Genomic DNA, 27,124 nt, shown 5'->3' with positions numbered 1-27,124 from the left:
GTTTAGATAGCCGGTACCAAGCCACTTGGAAGACACCGGCTACATCGAGAGCATCTTGGCTTTGCACCGACCACCAAAAAACGCAGTTTAGCTAGCCGGCACCAAGCCACTCAAAGGCCACCGGTTACATCGAGAGCATCTGGGCATTGCACCGACCGCCAAAAAACGCAGTCTGGACAGCCGGTACCAAGCCACCCGGAAGGAAGCGGCAAAGCACCAATCACAAGCGAGGTAACTAATGCCAAAGGCCGTCATTTCCTCCATCCGCTGGCCATGGTGGAGCACGTATCTGACGGTCGCTGGCTGGCATCACCATACCCAAGCGTGCTGGCTCGGTCTTGTCGCATCTACATCGACGGAGGGGACGATTATGCACATGCATCTGAAGGTAAGTTCATTCATATATTTCACTCCACGTCTTTATTTCCCGCACAGAGCGGCCATTCTGTCAAACGGGGACGAAGCATGTTCCAAACCTTTTCCTCCCTTGGCCATTTTCAACTTCTACTTTCATCACAGAAAATGTCACCTGTTTTGGCCGCTCTCTGGTGAACGTTGGAAGTGTTTTCGTGGCGAAGAAGCGGGCAGGGTGCTTCCTGTATTCTTGTATGGATGATAAATGCCTACCTTCACACACTGACCACGCCCTATAACAGTTAAACAATAACCGTATTTCATCCGACATAAGAACGGCACCGTGCTATCATTAATCAACATGTGCCATTCATCACGCCCTTCAGTGTAAAGAAATCTAAGTATTCAACTACCGTATTTCCAACAAAAACACTTCCCTTTATTATGAGTATGTGTTGTATATAGAACTTTTGTTCTGTTGGAAATGTACTTGCTCCAGGCCCCATCCCACATTCAAACTAATACTGGTGTCTCATTGCTGGAAATCTTGGTGAGTAATGCTTTAAGCCTGTATCATTTGTCTCAATGGACTAAGGGGAATAACTCTGTCAGTCTTCCAGGTTCAAGCAACTTGGCATCCCCTCATGACAAAATGCGTTTACCTCATTGACTGATGCAGCTTTGTCAGCCATATTCTTATCAATACAAAGATACTGACCCAGATTCCTTCATTGTTTTCAGTCAGTCAGTCAGTCAGTCAGTCTGAGTGATTGTGAGCTGGGTTACATATGCATTCATTATACTCCATTCATTGATCAAGTTGTTTGTCTTTATTCCATTGCTGCTGTACAGGCCTGCCGAACAGATGTCACACAACCTCGTCCCTCTCCCCCCGGCTCCCCTCCCTCCCTCCCCTGGCTCCCCTCCCAATCCTGTCATCGATTATAACTTTTAACATCTGCTTTTTGTTCCAAAAACCTAATGTAAAAGTCAATAATATTGTTGACATCAGTCTCTTTGTGTTACCACTTGATTGTAGCCATGTAACAGTTCTGTAATTATTCCAGTATCATGAACCAGGAAAAGTGACATCTTTATTATGACCTTTATATCGCATTTTCCAAGAAATTGCTGTTTTGGTTGGTTACCAAGGTATCAGAGCATTGAGTGGTGGAGTAATTATGTTTTAACTTGTTTTGGTCGTGAATCACTTGTACTCATTGTGTTGGACATTGTTGCAGACTCAAGATGTCTGTGTGGCGCAGACACAGTCTCCTGACACAACTTACCACAGCCCTGATATTTTCTTCTTTATGGAAGATTGTGAAAGGTAGGCGATTTTATACTTTGGACTCCTTGTACTCAATAGTATGTTTCATGTAGTATACTGAATTTGTGGTATTAAGCACACCAATAATAATAGCAAGAATATATCTGGAATTCCAAACAACGTTCCGTTTGTTCCCTCGGCAGTCATACTGGGAAAGAATTTGTAATATTGTTCCAATTAGGGAATTTGTTCTGTCTTTTGCTGCAGACTTGGGGTTGAAAATAGATAATCCCGAAATGGATTTACAAGACAGGTCCTTTATTGTGTGTGTATATTACAGCAATGGTGAAGGAGAAACTGTCATTGTCAACAATGCAGTTTACTGGGCCCAGCTTAATTAGCGCTAATTGGCTCAGGCTGTTGATTGTGGCACTCAGTTCACAGTTCGTTGTGTTAGGGTAGGGTAGGGTAGGGTAGGGTAGGGTAGGGTAGGGTGGGTTACCTACAACCAGTAGTACCCCTTTACGATCATTGGTTAGGCACCCCTTTCCGATCAAGTACCCCTTTACAATCATTAGGGTAAGGTACCCCTTTACAATCAAGTACCCCTTTACAATCATTGGTTAGGCACCCCTTTCCGATCATTAGGGTTAGGTACCCCTTTACAATCAAGTACCCCTTTACAATCATTGGTTAGGCACCCCTTTCCGAGCAAGTACCCCTTTACAATCATTAAGGTTAGGTACCCCTTTACAATCAAGTACCCCTTTACGATCATTAAGGTTAGGTACCCCTTTACGATCAAGTACCCCTTTACAATCATTAGGGTTAGGTACCCCTTTCCGATCAAGCACCCCTATGCGATCCTTAGGGTTTAGGTACCCCTTTCCGATCAAGCACCCCTATACTATCCTTAGGGTTAGGTATGTGGTAGGGCATGGGTTAGCTATCTGTTTTATTTGATCCAAAGTCATTTATGGAAAATCCATACCATTTCTTTCAAGTTTTGAACGTTGCGATGTCTCTGACAACAAATGTAACTTGTGGTTTCAATAAGCGCCCCCTACCTTTGTCAATTTGCCCCCCGGGTTCTTACTACTGCTGACATTTAGGACTTTGTTTATGTTTTTTGTTACAATTATCTTGCAACCATGGCAACATATGAAACAAAGGATTCCAGAGAATCTCTTTATTTTCAGTAGGAATCTAGAGTTGTAATAGTTTTGTAGACTTGCATGCGAGATTTCCAATATTTCTTCTTCAGTGTCTGTATGAGAGACGAGTGCTGTTGTTCGTGACAAAGTATGACACCAAGATCTGAAGTGTTTCATCACTACATGTCCATATGCCATGTCCATATGCCATGTCCCAAACTTGATTATTTACTGCTGTGGTGATGCTGGAATATTGCTGCAACTTTCATTCATTCACTCACACACATGCTTATAGGTCTGGGATAGTGGGAAGTCGATGGTTCCATCCCCTGGTGGCGGTGTCATTCCAAACGATGGTAAAGGATGGTACTTGTTGTTAGGATGAGGTTTGGGGTTAATGGAAACCTCAACGATGGTTTATGAAACTGTTATCTTGGTTACAAACTCAAGGCCCAGTTCACCAAGAACTTGTTTGTCTTTCTGTCTTGTTGTGAGTCTGTGGTATGGGTGGCACAGTTGTTTGGGTATTTTCAATTTAGCTGTGCAGAGTTGTGTCCCTTAGGCATGCCTGCCAGGGAGAGGAAAGTTGGTGGTTCGAAATAATCTTGTGTCTCTTTAAGACTCCAGATCATATAAAACAATCACCCCCATTCTGTTTAACCCCTCATAAGTTCCATCTGATAGAATTCATCCGATTCTCAGCTCCATCTGATAGAATTCATCCCATTCTCAGCTCTGTCAGCCTGATGTAACTGGAATACTGTTAAAAGCGGCGTTAAACCCAACTCGCTCACTATATATATAAAATCTATTTTTCTAAATACAGAACATTTCCGCTTACTTCTCATGAACAGTGAGTGAGTGAGTGAGTGAGTGAGTGAGTGAGTGAGTGAGTGAGTATTACATTACATGTGGAGTGTTAACAGTACTCCTTTATATGTGTCTATGTCTATGTACTGCAATATTAAACACGGGGCAGTGGGATATCCTAGCTGACATTTAGGTCTATGTTTATTTTGTTGTTGTTACAATTGTAGCAGTTTAGTGCATGTCATTTTAGAGCAAACAAACACATACTACGCAATAAATAATAAGTAAAACATTGTCATTAATGCTAGATACATAGCATAGGCTTATTACAAGTAAATATTTACATATATCAATCATCCTTTAAACACTAGATAGGCTGAACCTTAAACGATTATATTAGCACATATACAGTAATATACATGATCCACAATACCGACATTCAAGGTAGATATCTCCTTGACTTTCATTTGACTATAATATATTCACAATATATATACATAACGCTTACACATTCTGCATAAACATATACAATACTTTAAGACGGAAATTAATGATATTATGTTTTCATCACATTTGGATTACATCTTAAGTCTTAGACAAATTATGAATAATACAATGCATACCCTGTGGGTGATACAAGGCTGTGATCCCAACTGCCACACTTATGGCAACACCATAGATGATCTGAATAAACAATGCATAGACTAAAACACTATTTAACATTTAATATATTGAACAAAGTAATACACACATTTTATTTACAATGATTTGCATGTATCACCTCTGAATCTGTACATTACAAAGCTTTTTAAAACACTTTTGAAGTAAAACACTTTCACACATATTTCATGGAAGTGATAGAATACATTTTAGTGATAAAGTATGGGTGTTTAGCTTATCTTTTGCAGATTTAAATATTAAGACATAATCAACATTTATGTTAGATTACATACATTTAGTTTACTTCATATAACACTTTAAACATACTGTATTATTTCAATACAACACAAGATAGAGCTTATAACCATTAACTCACCTGATTTAATATTATCTCTTTATGCTTTGCTGGTCTGAGCAGTTCTGTCAGTTCATGTGCTGAGAGAGTATGCAGTGTAATCAAAGCATGCAGTTTAACAATAGGTGTTAGCTTGGCCAATCAGCAAATGAAGCTTCTGGCCACTGGGCAGTTAGTAGGTAAGACAGGTCAGATACACTTTGTTAAAGCTGACTGAAACTGACAACTAGTTATATACAATAAATATACGTAAAAACCTAAAATGAAATTAAAACAAATATATACAAAAAAACTACATCAGCCACACAATTGTCTTGCAACCATGGCAACATATGATACAAAGGATTCCGGAGAATCTCTTCATTTTCCGTCGAGTACTTACACGTTCATAATACATGGATGCTGTTTCTGCAGGTGGGATACAGAGCGGGCGTAGTCAATCATTACTCCACACATAGAGCATCTGTATAACTGTCAATCATTACTCCACACATAGAGCACCTTTATAACTGTCAATTATTTCTCCACAAATACTGCATCTGTATAACTGTCAATCATTACTCCACACATGCTGCACCTGTATTACTGTCAATCATTACACCACACATAGAGCACCTGTATTACTGTCAATCATTACTCCACACATAGAGCACCTGTATTACTGTCAATCATTACTCCACACATAGAGCACCTGTATAACTGTCAATCATTACTCCACACATACTGCACCTGTATAACTGTCAATCATTACTCCACACATAGAGAACCTGTATTACTGTCAATCATTACACCACACATAGAGCACCTATATTACTGTCAATCATTACTCCACACATAGAGCACCTGTATAACTGTCAATCATTACTCCACACATAGTGCTCCTGTATAACTGTCAATCATTACTCCACACATAGAGCATCTGTATAACTGTCAATCATTACTCCACACATAGAGCATCTGTATAACTGCCAATCATTACTCCACACATAGTGCTCCTGTATAACTGTCGATCATTACTCCACACATAGAGCACCTGTATAACTGTCAATCATTACACCACACAGAGAGCATCTGTATAACTGCCAATCATTACTCCACACATAGAGCATCTGTATAACTGCCAATCATTACTCCACACATAGTGCTCCTGTATAACTGTCGATCATTACACCACACATATAGCATCTGTACAACTGTCAATCATTACTCCACACATAGAGCATCTGTATAACTGTCAATCATTACTCCACACATAGAGCACCTGTATAACTGTCAATCATTACTCCACACATAGAGTATCTGTATAACTGTCAATCATTACTCCACACATAGTGCTCCTGTATAACTGTCAATCATTACTCCACACATAGTGCTCCTGTATAACTGTCAATCATTACTCCACACATATAGCATCTGTATAACTGTCAATCATTACTCCACACATAGTGCTCCTGTATAACTGTCAATCATTACTCCACACATAGAGCATCTGTATAACTGCCAATCATTACTCCACACATAGTGCTCCTGTATAACTGTCGATCATTACTCCACACATAGAGCACCTGTATAACTGTCAATCATTACACCACACAGAGAGCATCTGTATAACTGCCAATCATTACTCCACACATAGAGCATCTGTATAACTGCCAATCATTACTCCACACATAGTGCTCCTGTATAACTGTCAATCATTACTCCACACATAGAGCATCTGTATAACTGCCAATCATTACTCCACACATAGTGCTCCTGTATAACTGTCAATCATTACACCACACAGATAGCATCTGTATAACTGCCAATCATTACTCCACACATAGAGCATCTGTATAACTGCCAATCATTACTCCACACATAGTGCTCCTGTATAACTGTCGATCATTACTCCACACATAGAGCACCTGTATAACTGTCAATCATTACACCACACAGAGAGCATCTGTATAACTGCCAATCATTACTCCACACATAGAGCATCTGTATAACTGCCAATCATTACTCCACACATAGTGCTCCTGTATAACTGTCGATCATTACACCACACATAGAGCACCTGTATAACTGTCAATCATTACTCCACACATAGAGCACCTGTATAACTGTCAATCATTACTCCACACATAGAGTATCTGTATAACTGTCAATCATTACTCCACACATAGTGCTCCTGTATAACTGTCAATCATTACTCCACACATAGAGCACCTGTATAACTGTCAATCATTACTCCACACATAGAGTATCTGTATAACTGTCAATCATTACTCCACACATAGTGCTCCTGTATAACTGTCAATCATTACTCCACACATAGAGCACCTGTATGACTGTCAATCATTACTCCACACATAGAGTATCTGTATAACTGTCAATCATTACTCCACACATAGTGCTCCTGTATAACTGTCGATCATTACTCCACACATAGAGCACCTGTATAACTGTCAATCATTACACCACACATAGAGCATCTGTATAACTGCCAATCATTACTCCACACATAGAGCATCTGTATAACTGTCAATCATTACTCCACACATAGAGCACCTGTATGACTGTCAATCATTACTCCACACATAGAGCATCTGTATAACTGCCAATCATTACTCCACACATAGTGCTCCTGTATAACTGTCGATCATTACTCCACACATAGAGCACCTGTATAACTGTCAATCATTACACCACACATAGAGCATCTGTATAACTGCCAATCATTACTCCACACATAGAGCATCTGTATAACTGCCAATCATTACTCCACACATAGTGCTCCTGTATAACTGTCAATCATTACTCCACAGATACTGCACCTGTATAACTGTCAATCATTACTCCACACATAGAGCACCCGTATAACTGTCAATCATTACTCCACAGATACTGCACCTGTATAACTGTCAATCATTACTCCACACATAGAGCATCTGTATAACTGTCAGTCATTACTCCACACATACTGTACCTGTATAACTGTCAATTATTACTCCACACACAGCACCTGTATAACTGTCAATCATTACTCCACACATACTGCCTCACTCCCTACTTTTGTCAAATGGCCCACTTCACTAAATATTTGAGCCCTATACATTGATAAATAATCAACAGTAATAACATTGTAAATAAATAATTATGTGTAACATTTCATTTGCGATGCAGACATGATGTCATGTTTCTTGTCATCCTTTTGATTATGTAAGTTATTTATAAGATTTCCATTGTGTTGATCATTGTGATAAAATTATGACTCACTCACTCCATTGTGTTGAACCTGTTTTCTACAGTTTAGACAGTAATGATGATAATCAGTGTAGGTCTCCGTGTTCCAGGGACAATAATGATGAGTGGGTGTGGCATTCTGACCAATGGCAAGGGAACAAGGAGGGAGTACGGCCAGTACAACCTGGATGAACTCACGGTAAGTGATAGTAATAGTAATAGTATTAAACTCTATCATACAAATTAGCCTTAATAGTATTAAACACTATCATACTATACAAATTAGCCTTAATAGTATTAAACACTATCATACTATACAAATTTGCCTTAATAGTATTAAACACTATCATACTTTACAAATTTGCCTTATTGGATGGTCAGACTCGGTGACTTGGTTCATTGCATTGTATCCCAATTGCATGAATCAATGCTCATGATGTCAGTCACTGGATTGTCTGGTTCAGATTTGATTATTTACATATATTAGCTGAAATATTGCCGAGTGCAGCGTTAGGCAACAAACATATATATTATGCTTCGGTATGCATAAACATGTTTCCACAAATTTATTTAAATTATTTATTTTGTTTATTTGTACATGAAATGTTCTCCATGGTTGTTTATCTGACCTTGCAGGAAGGAGATATTATTGGTCTGGTCAGGAAGAATTGTGGCGCCCTTCATTATTTCATCAACGGCGTGGATCAGGGCATCGCCGCGCCAAGCACACCAAGACCGGCATGGGGCGTGGTGGACCTGTACGGAATGGCTGTGAAAGTGACGATGCTGGACCGAGCGGACCCAGCGTACCCCAACAACCCCCCGGTCCCAGAGCGGCGGGCAAACAGCATCTTCCGTCAGTACCCCGATATGTATGATGAAGAACCATTGGAAGGTAGTGCCATGCAGTGATGGTACCCTCAGCTCATGAAGGATGCCAGCGTCTTTTGTTACTTACAGGCTTAGGAAATACACTTGGGATGTTTGGTTAAGCTAGAGTTGTGTCCCCTTCTATGCATGACAAGAGTTGTGTCCCCTTCTATGCATGACAAGAGTTGTGTCCCCTTCTATGCATGACAAGAGTTGTGTCCCCTTCTATGCATGACAAGATGGGCAGGACATAGGAATCCAATCCTCTGTGTCACATGACTTCACATTGCTCAAATATTGCTACAACTTATAAAATAGATCAAGGGCCCTCCAGTCAAACACCCAGCATGAAAGTGTTTATTTGTATTGCTTCTTATAGATTTGAAATTGGAACTTTCGAGGCTTGTTGTCAAGGTCATTCACTGGTTATGCTTGCAGCAATAGAAATCGGCACTAGTCCTATAGTCCTTGCAGAACTGCCCAGTACTTAGGTTTCACAAGGATTAGTGAAAATTTGCCTTTTTAAATGATATTGCCGCATGTTATTATAAGGCTTTATAGTGGACTAAAGGTATTTGTTTCTATCTCGGGGCTGGAACCAGTTGTATGATGTTTGACCCACGGTCGTCCTTTTATGGTATTTATTAAGAATTGAGTAATATTTCTTGTGTTTATGACGACTTTGAGAAGAGTTAAGATCATGTATTCACATCTCTCCTGAAGGTGACAGTTGTTGTAAAAGGCGACTGCTTGTCGTAAGAGGTGACTTAAGGGATCGGCAGTAAGTCTCGCTGACTTGATGAAGTCATCGTATCCCACCAATTTCATAGATTGATGCTCATGTTGTCAATACCTGGATTGTCTGGTCCAGACCCAATTATTTAGAGACATCATATAGCTGGAATATTGCCAAGTGCGGCAAAAAACAAACAAACAAATAAAACCCTTGGTGTAAGCCCTGGAGTACCCCGTCTTTCTCAGTATTTCATTTATTCATATCTCACCTTCTGGTCCTCAGAGGAGGATGGGGAGAAGCTGCTGTTCAACCCACACTGTGGAGCTCACGCTGCCGTCATCAACAGCCACCGAACTGCCCACAGGCCAAAGTAAGTGCACACTAGTGTTCTGGTTACTGGTGGCTTATAGCCTGTGTTATTAAACAGTTGTCGGTAATATTGTTATGCCCAAATATGTTTGACAAATTTGTATTTTAATATAACTTTGTATTCATGATGCAATTGTGTATATATCAACTCAGTCTCGTTGCTATATGACTGAAATAATGCCGATGTGACGATAAATTTTAACTCACTCACTCACTCTTAGTTAGGAGATCTGCAATCAGGATGATGCAAAATGCCATCAATGAGTTGATGAAGTGACGTGGAGAATAGAATTGAGATAATTGAGGATGATGCCTTGGGTAGCAAATATCTCATCAGGTTTAGAACCGTGTCAAGCGAAATAATTATTGATGCAGCATTTTGCAATAATTACTCACCCCCCCACTGTATCACTGTCATCTGTGTTTATTATCCCCCTCCCGGGGCGGTCGGGTAGCCTAGTGGTCAAAGCGTTCGCTCATCACGCCGAAGATTCGTCAGACTCCCGACATCCGTATAATGTGTGAAGCCCATTTCTGGTGTCCCCTGCCGGGATATTGCTGGAATATTGCTAAAAGCAGCGTTAAACTATACTCACTCACACACTATTATCCCCCTCCCCAACAAAGTTAGCGGGAATTTAGAAACTGACTCTGTCCGTCCGTCAAGAGTCTTTGTTGTGTTAAGATTTAAAAATTAAAAATTATTTCCTTATTTCAATTCAGTGGCACACCAGTAGAAACTGCAACAAACAAAGCTGTAAAAGGATTCATTGTAGATGTATTAGAAACTCACCTGAATTTGAGGGTCAGCATGCTCACAACTTTTGTATCTCATCTCTACTGGGTACCTTCGTCATAATGAGTGAATTGTGCAGTGCTCAAGGGGACAATATTCTTAGCCTTCACATACTGGGAGATGATTAAAACCTTGGTTATTGGTCTTACTAAAACTGACAAGTTTTTGGGAGATGTTGTATGTTTGTTTGTTGTTTAACGCCGCACTCAGCAATATTCCAGCTATATGACGGCGGTCTGTAAATAATCGAGTCTGGACCAGACAGTCCTGTGATTGACATCATGAGCATCGATCCACGCAATTGAGATAAGATGCCATGCATCAACCAAGTCAGCGAGCCTGACCACCCGATCCCGTTAGTCGCCTCTTGCGACAAGCATAGTCGCCTTTTACAGCAAGCATGGGTTGCTGAAGACCTATTCTACCCCGGATCTTCAGGGAGATGTTTGGCCGTAGCTCTTGTATACAACCTCTTCCACAAGCAGGTGGACAAACTGATAATTTACAATGTCACATTTCATTGCATATATCATTGTCTTTGACAGTGGGCAGGGATATAGATAATTCGCCTTCTTTTTTCAGTGCTCTTGATGACTTCAACAACGGTGTCGTGCTTACAAATCGCTGTTTGCGTGCTAATGAAGTTTTCGAAGTTCGACTCGAGAGAATGGTTGACAAGTGGGCGGGGTCTATTGAGATCGGGGTGACGTTACACTCCCCCGAGGAGCTGGACTATCCCTCCACGATGACCAACATTCGCTCTGGCACCTGGATGATGACAGGGAATGGCGTCATGCACAACGGAACCACCATTATTGATGAATATGGTCAAAACTTGGATCGCTTAAAGGTAGATGTATGTTATTTTTATTGCTTTTTGAAAATATTTCATATCTCAAACTTTTAAAATAATTTTGTAATAGAATAATAATGGATTACTTATTTTTACGTAATGTCAACATGATTGATTAGATAAGTTGGATAGCATGTTCATCGTCATTTTATAGGATTTCGTTATTTTCACCCGGTCTGCAAGAAAAATATGTTTCTTATTGCAAGGAATTTCCCTCCTCAATTTTGGATGTGGGTTGTTTGCAATCGGATCATTTTTATGGCCAATATGTCTACAAGCTGTCTGCCAAGCCTTGTAATAAACATTTTTACTCATGGTACGGAATATGTATGGCACATTTATTCTTAAATGTATTCGAAAACAGAAGAAATATCTATTCATTGCTGTTGGTCCACGTGTGCAAGTTTTACTGGTTCGTACATCTTCCCGAGACAAGGGATTTAACTGACTTTAAAAGTCCAGTTTCCACACCTGCCGAATTAGGCTGGAATTATGGAGTTTTTGGCTGGACTAACGCGTCTATGCAAAGTCCAATCGAGTGAGTGAGTGAGTATGGTTTTACGCCGCTTTTAGCAATATTCCAGCAATATTACGGCGGGGGACACCAGAAATGGGCTTCACACATTGTACCCATGTCGGGATTCGAACCCGGGTCTTCGGCGTGACGAGCAAACACTTTAACCACTAGGCTACCCGACCACCCAATCGACATCTAGTTCATAAACAACATGGCAACTGCGATACCGATTTCGTTCGATTGCAGGATTTGCAGAGCATATGCACCGCCAACTGGGTTTTGGCAGATACTTACCAAATCATTTCATGTTGTTTATGAATGTTCTTAAGTGATTTAATGCCACTATAGTTTTATGACAATATAGATTTTGATTATCGATCAGATGGTCTTGACTGGGCACCGTCATTTTTTAAAGCAAATGCAAGTGATATGAGGGGTTGGAATCTGATTGATCAGTAAGATGGACATAGAAGGGACATAAATCGTAATAGCCACTGGTTGTGCTACGATTGAGCCCAGAAATTCCAGCCGAGTTTGGCAAGGGTGGAAACTAAACTTTGAGAGTCTGTTATCTCCCTTGTGTCGGGTAGATGTGTAGAGTCTGTTATCTCCCTTGTGTCGGGTAGATGTGTAGAGTCTGTTATCTCCCTTGTGTCGGGTAGATGTATAGAGTCTGTTATCTCCCTTGTGTCAGGTAGATGTGTAGAGTCTGTTATCTCCCTTGTGTTGGGTAGATGAGGTCCGATGTGTATGTTGATGTTTCAAGTTCACTCAGTATCATGTAAGAACATCTCCTCCGTCGTGTACCACACGTACATAATACATGGATGCTGTTTCTGCAGGTGGGAGACAGAGTGGGCGTGGTACGCAAACCAGATGGGACTCTGCACTTCTTCGTCAATGGTGTTGACCAGGGTCCAGCTGCATCCAGTGTTCCCGAGATGGTGTACGGGGTCATTGACCTGTATGGCCAGGCAGCACAGGCTACAATAGTTGACCAGTCAGGTGGGCAGTAAAACATTAGCATGACTCCAACTCCTTATTTCTAGTGCAGAAGCCGACATGTTGCTTTTAGGGTAGACATGAATATTGCCAGTCCCTGCCCTTGGTGATTAGGAGATAAACATACTGTGTTTTCATTGAAAATGTAGAGCTAGGTTACCTGTAGACTTAACCCGTGAAGACCCGGGAAGATGCTGGGTAGAATTGGTCCTCAGCAACCCAAGCTTGTCGTAAAAGTCGACTAACGGGATCAGGTGGTCAGGCTCGTTGACTTGTTGGTGCATGTCATCGTATCCCAATTGTGTGCATTGATGCTCATGACATCAATCACAGGATTGTCTGATCCAGACTCAATTATTTATAGACTGCCGTCATATAGCTGGAATATTGCTGAGTGCGGCGTCAAACAAACAAACAAACAAACAAACAAACATAAATACCATCATATAAAACTTTACCTAGCACTAAACAAGTTGCCCTAGCGACTATGAAGTCAATCACTTTTGGTGCCGCCATCTTGAATAAAGATTCGCTCTTGCGAGATGTTTTCAGACTTAAAAATATGAAAGAATTGCTTCTTAGGCTTTTGAAAATATAGTGCCATGGGTGTTTTTTTGTGTGTGTGCTTGTTCAAACTAGTATCAACCAGATAAACAGTTGTGTACCATCAACCTGGGAAAGGGCCTCCCAACATAAACAATCATATAAAACTCCTATTGCCACCATGACCATAACACTAGATGCGCAGTAAAGCGGTACGCATGTAAAGGGAGGTAACTGCGTGCTATGTTGGATCGCATTGTTTTTAAGTATCAGGATTTTTTGTAAAATTTAAAATGGAATCAAAAACAAAACGTGCAGCAGACTTTATGATGATGCAGGCGGTGCCTGAGAACCAAGACTATTATTTTTTTTAGCCTTTTGTATTTACAAACTAACTTTAACAGTTAACATTTGGATTACTTTTTCTACATGTGTGTCTGTTGGGCAAGTGATGGGGAAAGCGTTGTTGCCTTTACTGATGACCTGTGTTGTTCTGGGTGTTGTAGAAGTGCTGAGTTCTCCTGACCTGGAGTCCAGTGTCTTCACCGATGTTGACGATGTGCGGTTCCACCACCTGCACGGTCACAATGCCACCGTCCTCAACAACGGCAAGACTGCCGCCAGACCAAACGCTACGGGAGAGTTCAATGATGCAATCGTGATGAGCAGTCGTCCGTTGAGAGACAACGAACTGTTCGAGGTGGTCATTGAGAGGATGGTCGACCGGTGGTCAGGGTCGATCGAAGCAGGTGAGTGACCGTTGACTGTAGCTGTCTGTCTGGCTTGTGTGGTCAAGCTAAGCTGTGTACTCTTCAGAGGAATAAACAACATGACTGTTGAGAGCTTCACTTAGTTTGGTACGGTATATAAGGTCTACAGTAACAGAAGTTGATCGAAAACATGTGTTTTAAAGAATTTCGAAAAATGGCTTCACCAATAACCACTGTTTCAGGGGAGTCCCAAGTATCCAAGATGTATTTCAGTTTTATCAGTGGGAGTCAGGGGACTCTGGGTGTTGAATAGGTCCAGGACATATTTCTTGACAATTAAGAAAAACTTACTGTGTCTGTCATCCACTGTGACATTGCCGCATGGGAACAGCAAGCATAGGTTGCACACATAGGGCCATGTGAAAATCAAACTGGGTCTTTGGCTTCAACTATTAGGCTACCTCTGCTTAGTGATTAAGCTGAAGCTGCATGTGTTTCCAGGGATTTGTCTAGACCTCAGAGGTCGATATTCGGCTCTAAATCTTCAGCAAATGTCAATAAACATTTCCAAATTGGATTTAAAGTTCTCCACTTTTGAAGGGATATTTTCATCTTTCAGTGACACACAAAAATGATTCTCATAATATTTTCAAGTGTATATTTAGATAGATACACATATCTGATACCAGGATCAATAAAGGAAGAGGCTTTTATGCAGAGTTTCACACTATTGCATTGACTGCAATCTTCAAATACTAGGTTAAAATACCTCTGGGTTTAATGAAAACAAGAACTTGATTTCCTTTGTCAGTTTGCCTGCCCTGGTTAAGAATCCAAGATTATTCCCTTCTTTACATACATTCACTGTCACTGCAGCAGAGGATTCAGGGGAATATATCACCCAGAGATCCCCACAAGATAAGCTTCATATGTGGCGATAGAGAATTAGTAATATCAGTAAGATTCCATCACTGTGTAGACCCTGTGGGGAGTCCTCATCTAAACATGTTACTCCTAGGAGCAAACGTAGGAAGTAACTTTGTGTGGCAATATTTATCTTTATCCATGTTTCCTCTGTGAGTTCTCATCTGTCTTCAGTTTTACATCTTTTGATTTCTATATTGTGTCAGTAGCTCCTAGAATGGCCATTTGCACATGTTAGAATGGACACTACCATCCCTTGAGTACATGCGCACCTGAGTAGTACATCCCACTCTGGTCACAAGACTAACTGAGGGAATGGTCACAATGGTTGTTCACGTTTTTTGTTAAATGCCGCACTCCGCAATGTTTCAGCTACATGGCAGTCTGTAAATAATCAAGTCTGGGCCAAGGACCTTTTACTTTAGTGAAACGACCATCTCCATCACCCTGCCTCACACTATCACATTTGTGTGAAATTTGATCGGTGTCATGTCATTTGACTCCAAGTCAACAGGTTAGCCAATGGGTTGTTGGTACTTGTCCTAATAGAATGGCGATATGATATACTGGATAACTGAGCTCTACTTGATGAAGATCCACTGTCACATTATCAACCACAAGTTCACTGTGTCAGACCAAGTTTAACCTTTTCCCTCTTTTGCCGAGTCCTAACATCCCCGTGATATTGCTGCAATATTGCTAAATGTGGCGTCAAACCATATTCACTAACCCTCCACGGTCGGGTAGCCTAGTGGTTAAAGTGTTCACTCGTCACGCCAAAGACCCGGGTTCAATTCCCGACATGCGTACAATGTGTGAAGCCCTTTTTCTGTGTTCCCTGCCGTGATATTGCTGGAATATTGCTAAAACCATACTCACTCACAATATTGATCACCTGTTTGTCTGGTCCAGACTCCACTGTTTACAGACTTCTGTCACATAGTTGGAACATTCGTGAGTGACATTAAGCAAAAAACAAACTGAACATCAAAGAGTACAGCAGCAAGCCTGAAGGGCCCAGGATGCCCTTTGTTTTGAACACGAGATCTATGTGACTATAACGTGTGTCGTGGTAAACTGCAGTGTTCCTCAACATTCACTCACTCACCCACCCACACCTTGTACTCCAGTGGCATTGTTGACACAGTGTGTGTTGTGTGACAGGGCTCTGTCACCCCCCATGTCAGCACACATGCCTCATCACTGGATTGTCTGGTCCAGCTATCATATAGCTGCAATATTGCTGACTGGCATCAACCCCCATGTTAGCACACATGCCTCATCACTGGATTGTCTGGTCCAGCCATCATATAGCTGCAATATTGCTGACTGGCATCATCCCCCATGTCAGCACACATGCCTCATCACTGGATTGTCTGGTCCAGCCATCATTTAGCTGCAATATTGCTGACTGGCATCACCCTCCATGTCAGCACACATGCCTCATCACAGGATTGTCTGGTCCAGCCATCATATAGCTGCAATATTGCTGACTGGCATCACCCTCCATGTTAGCACACATGCCTCATCGGTGGATTGTCTGGTCCAGCCATCATATAGCTGCAATATTGCTGACTGGCATCACCCCCCATGTCAGCACACATGCCTCATCACTGGATTGTCTGGTCCAGCCATCATATAGCTGCGATATTGCTGACTGGCATCACCCCCCATGTCAGCACACATGCCTCATCACAGGATTGTCTGGTCCAGCCATCATATAGCTGCTATGTTGCTGACTGGCATCACCCCCCATGTCAGCACACATGCCTCATCACAGGATTGTCTGGTCCAGCCATCATATAGCTGCAACATTGCTGACTGGCATCACCCCCCATGTCAGCACACATGCCTCATCACAGGATTGTCTGGTCCAGCCATCATATAGCTGCAACATTGCTGACTGGCATCACCCCCCATGTCAGCACACATGCCTCATCACAGGATTGTCTGGTCCAGCCATCATGTAGCTGCAATACTGCTGACTGGCATCACCCCCCATGTCATCACACATGCCTCATCACTGGATTGTCTGGTCCAGCACACATGCCCCAATCTGTTACCGAGCATTTCATCAGTAGTGCATATGGGGATTCCGGGTTAAAATGGGTCCTCCAATCTTGTCGTAAGAGGCGACATAATGAATTGAGTGGTCTGACTCGGTGACTTGGTTGACAATGACACCTAGAGTGTGGATTGTTGCTCATAATATCAACCCCTGGCATCCCTGGCTTAGTCGTGTTAACTTACAGGCTGATCTCATATCAATAGAATATTGCTGAGTGCGGCATTAAACAACAAACAAAACAAAGCAGTTTTAAGAAGTTTTCTGTTGATAATTTACAAGATCCAGGTTAGAATAGGCCTTCAGCAACCATGCTTGTCGTAACAGGCGACTATGCTTGTCGTACGAGGTGACTAACAGGATCAAGTGGTCAGGCTTGCTGACTTTGTTGATGCATGTCATCTTATCCCTTATTGCGTTCATTGATGCTCATGATATCAATCACTGGATTGTCTGGTCCAGACTCGATTATTTACAGACCGCTGTCATATGGCTGGAATAGTGCTGAGTGCAGCTTTAAACAAGAAACGAGCAAGCACAAGTTGATAATTTCCATGCCACAATACTGCTGTATTCATATATGTGCTGGGTTTGACTGTGGTTTACCGTGTGTCTCTAGGTGTCAATGGGTGCACACCTACCTGGCCAGATCATGTCACGTCCCTGAAACAACACGGGGTGAAACTTGGTATGTTGCATCTGCTTAGATACTAGTCATGTTTGCACGTTTGGCCTTCACCTTCATATTTAAGGTTTGAAATTGCGCCCCCAAGTCTGCTTACTCCAGATTGAGGCCAGTGAGGTTTGGACCTTGAATAGAATGCCCTTCCTGTATAGTGCATGCAATTTTTCTGCTTTTTATTGAGTTTCCTGTGTTTGGATGTTTTCTTTTTTCTGGCTTCAAATTTTAATTTTAATTGGTGAATGCTTTGTCTTGTCTTTAAAAAAAGCCATTAAGTACATTATTATTAAGTTTGATTAGGCTGGGCTTCAAGGAACTGCCTGTCTCTCTGTGTAGATCTCATCCTGCTGAACTTGCAAGGTGTCCACCACTGCTTATAGGGTTAAGTCCTGTAATTGTTGCAAATGACTCCGTGGCAAAAATCTACAACTTATTTCATGTTTCTGCAAGGAATGTTGCCTGTTACATGCATGTGTTTTCTGCAAGAAGTAATGTTTTGAAGAATAAGTTTTGTTACAAAAGAAATGCATGATTCAGTCCCTGAGGCTGGAGTTTATAAGTGGTACAAAGAGAGTTAACAGGTTACCATGGTGACAGGCATGCTTTATCTTAAGATTGTGTGTAACAAACTTGCATTTCAGTGTAAAACTGGGCACAGTTTCAGTAATGGTAGCCATTATTTTTACCATTGAGTCATGTTTATTTTGGTTTTTCTATTAACGCTCACTACTTTTGTCCAAATACATCCATGTGACCACTGAACCGTATTTGTCATAAGAAGCACCCACCCCAAGAAACACCCCTGATCAACTTCAAAACAAATCTCAAAGTAATCTTCATACTGAAACTAAGATTTACATGACACCTGACCTGATTTCCTTGTGAATACAACAGGACCTTTTACATATCATTGCCATGGCGTTCCCATGGCAAAGTGTCAGCAAAAATATTTTATTTTCATCAATATTTGAACTAAGTGTGTTCAAAACAAATTTGACTTTTGTCAATATACAAGGCACCAAGGGCTGTTATTATGGTGAATACAGTATGTAACATCGGATATGATTGTCAATATACAAGGCACCAAGGCTGTTATTATGGTGAATACAGTATGTAACATTGGATATGATTGTCAATATACAAAGCACCAAGGGCTGTTATTATGGTGAATACAGTATGTAACATCGGATATGATTGTCAATATACAAAGCACCAAGGGCTGTTATTATGGTGAATACAGAATGTGACAATTGATATGATTTAGTTTCATCAAGTTCTGAACCTAACCAGAAACTTCTGTCATCTTTTACTCATGTTTATGTTGAACAAGGCAGTGCTGGACACCCCGCTTGTTTGCTTTTAACCAATAACCCAAGAACCTTTGTTTTACTAATACCTACGTACACCTCTATATATAGAGCTGTATATAAGCTGGGCTATTTGACAAGAACCTTTGTTTTACTAATACATACATACCTCTATATATAGAGCTATATATAAGCTGGGCTATTTGACAAGAACCTTTGTTTTACTAATACATACATACCTCTATATATAGAGCTATATATAAGCTGGGCTATTTGACAAGAACCTTTGTATTACTAATACCTACATACACCTCTATATATAGAGCTATATATAAGCTGGGCTATTTGACACCAGGAGGCTGCACCACTGAGCGTCGTTGGGCTGGGATGAGTCCAAATTTACTACCCCGTACCCGACCCCCTATTACCCAACCCCACCCGGATACCTGCTGTAGGCCTCAAGAGTTGCCAACAAAATGTCCACTTGAGAATTGTTTTACAGGAGCCCTGGAAAAAACTAAATACATGCATAACATGATCTGATCATGCATACACTGATGTTGACTCAAGCTTTATCTTTACTCAAACATGTAAAATTCAGAAGGAAATTTGTGCATAGTCAGAAAGAAATGTGACCGTATAGTGACTTGTAGTGTAACCATGGAGTTTGATTGTTATTGTCATTAAACAGAATGTCACATGACTAACCACGGTTCCTGTCGTCCTGTGGGTACCCAGGGCCTACTCTGGACCCACCCAACCCGAATACCTGAGTTACCCATCCCAGCCCTAGAATCCAGGCCACCCACTTTGTTCTGTGATGCAGTGCTGTCTTGCAAGAACTAGTTATCCATATTACTAATTTTATTTTGCTGATTTTCTTTATAATTATTGTGTAATATTTTTACAATATGAAAATAAGCACATAAATTACATGTTTTCAATGTAACATAAATATTTTGTCTACCAGAGTAGACTACTGTAGACAACAGGGTATGGATTGACCTTGGTCGAGTTCCACTATGTGATCTTAATACCACGATGCTTGTAAGTCTATGTTAAAGTATGGGAGTTACGATAGTTGTGGCACTAAGATCACCTTTTGTCTACCAGAGTAGACTACTGTAGAAAACAGGGTATGGATTGACCTTGGTCCAGTTCCACTATGTGATCTTAATACCATGATGCTTGTAAGTCTATGTTAAGTATGGGAGTTACGATAGTTGTGGCACTAAGATCACCTTTTGTCCACCAGAGTTCCGATCATCTCAGTGCTAAGATCGCCTTATGCACATAGATCCAGGGCCCATTTGCACAAAGTTATCTTAGTGCTACGACTATTGTAAACCTACGTTACAGAATGGGAGTTATGATCATCTCAGTGCTAAGATCGCCTTATGCAAGTAGATCCAGGGCCCACTTGCACAAAGTGATCTTAGCGCCACGACTATCGTAAGCCTATGTTACAGAATGGGACTTGCGGTCATGAAAGTGCTAAGATCGCCTTATGCACATAGATCCAGGACTATACTGGAGCTATGTCTGTACATAGTGTTGACTTCTGCAATAGCTGGGAAGTAGATTTCTGGTGGAACCAAATCAAATATTTATGACTTATAAAATATATATATACCAAATTAGGCAGCATTGTTGTTTTCTTGGTAAAAGATGAGTCATGTGAAGCTCAACTCCCTGCTGTATTTATCGATGAAGATCTGGAAGATAGGTCTTCAGCAACCCATGCTTGTCGTAAGAAGCGACTAATGGGATCGGATGGTCAGGCTCGCTGACTTGGCTGATGCATGTCATCGTATCCCAATTATGTTTATCTTGCTCATGTTGTCAATCACTGGAATGTCTGGTCCAGACTTGATTGTTTACAGACCTCCGTCATATAGTTGGAATATTGCTGGGTGCGTTGTTAAACAACAAACAAACAAACATACACTTCCTCAATAAAAAGAAACACAGTCTTTGGTTCAGTTTCTTGTGTCAGTGCAATGTATGTTGTTTGTCAGCGTGTCATGTTGCTTCCTCTTTGAACCTATGCTGCTTTTCATGGACTTTGCCATTTATTTTGCTGATGCGGCGTAAAACAATAGTTATTCCTCCTTGCCTTTACTCTGCGACAGTGGGCCTGGTGTATCTTGTCCTCCCCTTGGTACAATGTAGCTGTTGTGAATCTGTGTAGCTGATTGCCTGGCCTCCCTCCAAATCCAGTGTATTATGTCACCGGTATATTATGCCCCACCACCAAGTGGAAGGGGGGGGATATAGCAATGGGTGCTGTCCGTCCGTCCGTCCTTCCGTCTGTCACGCTTTGTTTCCGGAGCAGAACTGAAAAACCATGGAAGGTATCTTAACCAAAAAACATGAAAGAATTTGCAAAATGTCTGTAGACACCCAGCTAGCAGTACACATGCTTTGCAAATCCAATCCTGCAGTCGACCGAAATCTGCACGTTGAAATGCATGTTGTTTACAAAACGGGTGTCTAGTTTGTTTTGCGATTTTGATAGGCCTATGCATAGACTGGTTAGTCCAGCCAAAATGTTACTCCATAATTCCAGCCTAGTTCGCCAAGGGTGGAAACTGGACTTATACAGACAGTTAACTCCCTTGCCTTGGGAGGATGTATACTGCCAGCCAGTTGTGTGGGAGATGGTATGCCAAGGGTGGAAACTGGACTTATACAGACAGTTAACTCCCTTGCCTTGGGAGGATGTATACTGCCAGCCAGTTGTAGGGGAGATGGTACGCCAAGGGTGGAAACTGGACTTATACAGACAGTTAACTCCCTTGCCTTGGGAGGATGTATACTGCCAGCCAGTTGTGTGGGAGATGGTACGCCAAGGGTGGAAACTGGACTTATACAGACAGTTAACTCCCTTGCCTTGGGAGGATGTATACTGCCAGCCAGTTGTGTGGGAGATGGTACGCCAAGGGTGGAAACTGGACTTATACAGACAGTTAACTCCCTTGCCTTGGGAGGATGTATACTGCCAGCCAGTTGTAGGGGGGATGGTACCCCACAAACTACATGTGATATTGCTGATTGTTTAAGTCAGGGATGAATGGTGTAATTTGATTGTATAGCCAGTGTTTACATTGTGTCAGTGGTGACTACAGACAATAGATTGCCACAGGATGATCTGACTGAAATGCCTTACACCAGCCTGTAGTCAGAAATATGTCCTCGCAGAGCAATATAATGTCAGTGGAACACAAATAATTTGACACTTCTTGGGCCTTGCCAGGATCTGCTGATCAGTTAGGATCCAAGATTAGCTCCGATTACGACCCTAGACCTGTCAGCCATCTGTGTGTTACCTCCCTTTGTTGTACCAGGATCCATTCATTCTGTGTTCTAATCCCCTGGTTTGTCAGCCCTGTCTGTTGTTCATGGGTTTCAGTGGTAAACATGTCTTCCTCCCTTAGTAAGCACACAGGCCGTATACTAGCTTGCCCTTCATCCAAACAAGGATCAGTGCTCACACTAAGCTTTGGGGCTGCCATGACATACTAATATTACTGACAACAGCATGAAACTATTATGTGAAACGAAAAAACAGTAGGAAGACTGGTGCAGGTTCCTTTAGAATTGTAGGACTAACTGAACTTGTAATCCACTCCACAAAGTGATGTAGCACTATGACTGTCGTAAGTCCCATACTCTAACACAGACTTGTGATTGTTGTCATGCTGAGACTGGGACCTGTGAAGATCCGGGGTAGAATAGGTCTTCAGCAACAGACGCTTGCCATAAAAGGCGACTATGCTTGTGGCAAGAGGCGACTAACGGGATCGGGTGGTCAGGCTGCCGCTCGCTGACTTGGTTGATGCCTGTCATCGATCCCAATTGCGTGGATCGATGCTCATAATGTCAATTACTGGATTGTTTGGTCTGGACTCGATTATTGAAAGACCGCTGTCATATAGCTGGAATAATGCTGAGTGCGGCGTTAAACAACCAACCAAACCAACTGAGACTGGAGTCGTCTTAAATCAAGCCTCCTGCTTCACCATCTTTGGCTTCTTGTCCCTTTAGATATATTGAAGATTTACCAAATATTTAGACAGTCCCTCAATATTGGCGAAATAGGTCATAGTTCTACATATTTTAGCCATTTTTAGATATTTCACATGGAAACAGTGTATGCACTTTTGATCAGTTAATATAGGTTTGGATATGTACACACTATATTTTTATTTTGCATGTAATTTTAATAATTGTAAATCTATGTACATTGTATCAAGAATATCTGAAATGTGCCTACAGTTTGCATGAACTTTCAGTCCTGTTTATCTCTGAAGATTGCGTTTATGTTGATGTGTTCTTGTCATTTTCGATGTTCATCCGTAGAATAAGTTTCTTTTTCATGACTTGTACACTTGTACCAACCCTGAATGTGATAGACTGCCCTATTTCAACAACCACTATAATTACCTGGCACTGGTTTCAGGTGTGACTCTCATTAAGCCCGAGGACTTGGACTTCCCCAACACCATGACCGACATCGAGTACGACACGTGGATGCTCAGGTAGGCGTTAGTCATTTGTTTGCCTCACCCAGCAATATTCCAGCTGAATCCCCACAGGGAGACCAGCATTGGTTTCTGGGGACCAATTCTTACCCAGAATCCCCACAGGGAGACCAGCATTGGTTTCTGGGGACCAATTCTTTCCCAGAATCCCCACAGGGAGACCAGCATTGGTTTCTGGGGACCAATTCTTACCCAGAATCCCCACAGGGAGACCAGCATTGGTTTCTGGGGTCCAATTCTTACCCAGAAGCCCCACAGGGAGTCTTGTCTCAAAGTTCAGTTAAAGGTACTATAAGGTTACCATGGTTACTTTGAATGAGGTAGCTTCCTTAAGGCTGCAGTGGAAATTCAAACACCATTATTACTGTTGACTTTAATCATTATTGCATATTGTTCTTAGAACTCACCGAGGCGGTCGGGTAGTCTAGTGGTTAAAGCGTTTGCTTGTCACGCCGAAGACCCGGGTTCGAATCCCGACATGGGTACAATGAGTGAAGCCCATTTCTGGTGTCCCCTGCCGTGATATTGCTGGAATATTGCTAAAAGCGGCTGAAACCAAACTCACTCACTCACTCACTTAGAACTCACCAACATTTACTTTATTTCATTGATAACTTAGTTAGTCAACAATATATTTTCTTCAAGCGACTGTGCGACAGGTGCATTCTGCTATGGATGTGATAATTTATGACTAATGTTGTTGCCATGGTGACTTGACTTTGCGAAGGCTGCTGTTGTTATTGACAAAGGGTTATGGCATTGTTTACTTGATTGCCCCGAGTTGCTCCCATTACCTTCTGTTTGTCTTCCACAGTGGGTCCGCGATCATGCAGGATGGTTCGACAATCAGAAACGGGTACCCACTTGATCTGGATGCCATCGTGGTGGGGTCACGCATCGGGATGATGAGATGCTCTGATGGCAGCCTACACTTCTTCCTGAATGGAGAGGACCAGGGCGTGGCATGTCAGGACATAGCCCCAGGTAGACACAGCACACGAGGGGGACACATTGTCCCAGGTAGACACAGCACACAAGGGGGACACATTGTCCCAGGTATAGACAAAGTGTCCCAGGTAGACACAGCACACAAGGTGGACACAATGTCCCAGGTAGACACAGCACACCAGGTGGACACAATGGCCCCAGGTATAGACAAAGTGTCCCAGGTAGACACAGCACACAAGGTGGACACAATGGCCCCAGGTAGACACAATGGCCCCAGGTAGACACAGGTAGACCACTCCAATGGCCCTAGGTAGACACAGCACACAAGGGGGACACAATGTCCCAGGTAGACACAGCACACAAGGTGGACACATTGTCCCAGGTAGACACAATGTCCCAGGTAGACACAACACACAAGGTGGACAAAATGTCCCAGGTAGACACAGCACACAAGGGGAACACATTGTCCCAGGTAGACACAGCACACAAGGTGGACACAATGTCCCAGGGAGACACAGCACACAAGGTGGACACATTGTCCCAGGTATAGACAAAGTGTCCCAGGTAGACACAGCACACAAGATGGACACAATGTCCCAGGTATAGACAAAGTGTCCCAGGTAGACACAGCACACAAGATGGACACAATGTCCCAGGTATAGACAAAGTGTCCCAGGTAGACACAGCACACAAGGTGGACACAATGTCCCAGGTATAGACAAAGTGTCCCAGGTAGACACAGCACACCAGGTGGAAACAATGTCCCAGGTAGACACAACACACAAGGTGGACACATTGTCCCAGGTAGACACAACACACAAGGTGGACACATTGTCCCAGGTATAGACAAAGTGTTCCAGGTAGACACAATGGCCACAGGTAGACACAACGACCTCAGGTAGATATAATGTCACAGGTAGATACAATGTCACAGGTAGATACAATGTCACAGGTAGACACAAAAGCCTCAGATAGATACAGTGCCCCAGGTAGACACAATGGCCTTGGGTAGATCCTGCTGCAGTGATGCAGACCTACCTGAGTCATCCCATGATGTAGATCCCCTGTCTTGTGTTCCAGGTGTGTATGCCGTGGTGGACCTGTACGGGCAGTGTGCCCAGGTGAGCATCACCAGCGGCTCAGGTGTGTTGCCCACCGACAACCATATCGTCATCGCGGACATAGAACAGAGTCTCTCATCTGCTCTCAATTCAGGTCAGTACGACGTTGTGGAGACGAATGGCATTAGAGAATTTTCATTGTTTTATAGCATAGGACATTCCTTTGTCATTACAGAATTTGAAAATATCTTTTTGACAGTTTGAATGTTGATCAATGTCCTAGAAAAAGAACATAAAGTTATTTTGATAGTATCCTTCAGTGCGTAATCTCTTCCCATATAATTCCAGAAATAACGCACAGATTTAGTAACTGCTGTGGAAAGAATATTGTGATAAAGAACAACGGCTGCACTGCGAACCGAGTGAGGAACTTCAACCACGGGGTGGTGTTCAGCTCCGAGCCACTTAAGTATGATGAGCTGTTTGAGGTGAGTATGGGGAAGTTTCATTCTGGTATGGTACTGATGCTGGGTAGGGGGTAGTCTAGTCGAGGATGTCAAGGACGGGCTTCAATTCCCAGTCTTCGTTTGAAGGCCCTTCTTGTTGCCACCCCAGGTGTTTTGTGAAACAGTGAAAAATCACTATCTTCATTTCCCTTGCTGTCCTGTGAAGATCTGAATTAGAAGTGGTCTTCAGCAATCCATGCTTGTCATAAGGTGTGACTAACGGGATCGGGTGGTCAGGCTCACTGACTTGTTTGATGCATGTCATTGTATCCCAATCGCATAAGATCGATGCTCATGATGTCAATCACCAGATTGTCTGGCGCAAACTCAATTATCTACAGACAGCCGTCTTATTCCACTTCAATCATCATAATGCTGGGACTTGAGCCTGAGCCCATTTCACTCACATATCTAGGCTTTTGGTTTAGAGTGAGTGAGTGAGTGATATTCCAGCAATATCATGGCGGGGGACACCAAAAATGGGATTCACACATTTTCCCCATGTCGGGATTCGAACCCGGGTCTTCGGCGTGACAAGCGAACGCTTTAACCACTAGGCTACCCGACCGCCCCTTTTCGTTTAGATCAAGGATGATCCTCTCACTTCGGTCAACTTAATAGTGGAGGATTCATGAATGGATCCAGTATACAAATATCAACTGTTTCAAGTCACAGGATAATAAATAGTTAATGTTGAAAGTAATGAATTACTGATCTTGAAATTGTAATTGAAATTTTGGGTTGTAATCCAAAAAGTACTTGGTAACCATGGTAACCCTTCTGATAAAAAAGTTCTTGGTAACCTTGGTAACTCTTCTGATAAAAAAGTAATTGGTAACCATGGTAACCCTTGTGATCAA

General features: G+C 42.1%; 1 protein-coding gene across 5 annotated transcripts in view; it reads left to right on the top strand.

The window, feature by feature from the left end:
• Positions 1-266: 266 nt before the first annotated feature.
• LOC124118107 (neuralized-like protein 4) overlaps positions 267-27,124 on the top strand; it is a 44,772-nt gene continuing 17,914 nt past the window's right edge. Inside the window, exons 1-13 of one of the 5 annotated variants that reach the window (XM_048394425.1) lie at positions 267-388; positions 1,596-1,684; positions 7,942-8,030; positions 8,468-8,687; positions 9,720-9,807; positions 11,185-11,458; positions 12,815-12,977; positions 14,024-14,266; positions 17,836-17,904; positions 23,668-23,746; positions 24,564-24,733; positions 25,778-25,912; positions 26,107-26,246. In XM_048394425.1, the coding sequence (XP_048250382.1) occupies positions 1,603-1,684; positions 7,942-8,030; positions 8,468-8,687; positions 9,720-9,807; positions 11,185-11,458; positions 12,815-12,977; positions 14,024-14,266; positions 17,836-17,904; positions 23,668-23,746; positions 24,564-24,733; positions 25,778-25,912; positions 26,107-26,246 (1,752 nt within the window). In that variant the 5' untranslated portion in view covers positions 267-388; positions 1,596-1,602. Of the gene's footprint in view, positions 389-1,595; positions 1,685-7,941; positions 8,031-8,467; positions 8,727-9,719; positions 9,808-11,184; positions 11,459-12,814; positions 12,978-14,023; positions 14,267-17,835; positions 17,905-23,667; positions 23,747-24,563; positions 24,734-25,777; positions 25,913-26,106; positions 26,247-27,124 lie in introns of all 5 variants that reach the window. The other 4 variants (XM_048394424.1, XM_048394423.1, XM_048394427.1 and 1 more) reach the window with 4 other exon arrangements.

This window comes from Haliotis rufescens, unplaced genomic scaffold, assembly GCF_023055435.1.
Source record: "Haliotis rufescens isolate VD_foot unplaced genomic scaffold, xgHalRufe1.0.p SCAF_13, whole genome shotgun sequence".
Classification (NCBI taxonomy): Eukaryota; Metazoa; Mollusca; class Gastropoda; order Lepetellida; family Haliotidae; genus Haliotis; species Haliotis rufescens.
Note: the sequence above shows the minus strand (reverse complement) of the source record. Positions and strands in the feature narration are given on the sequence as shown.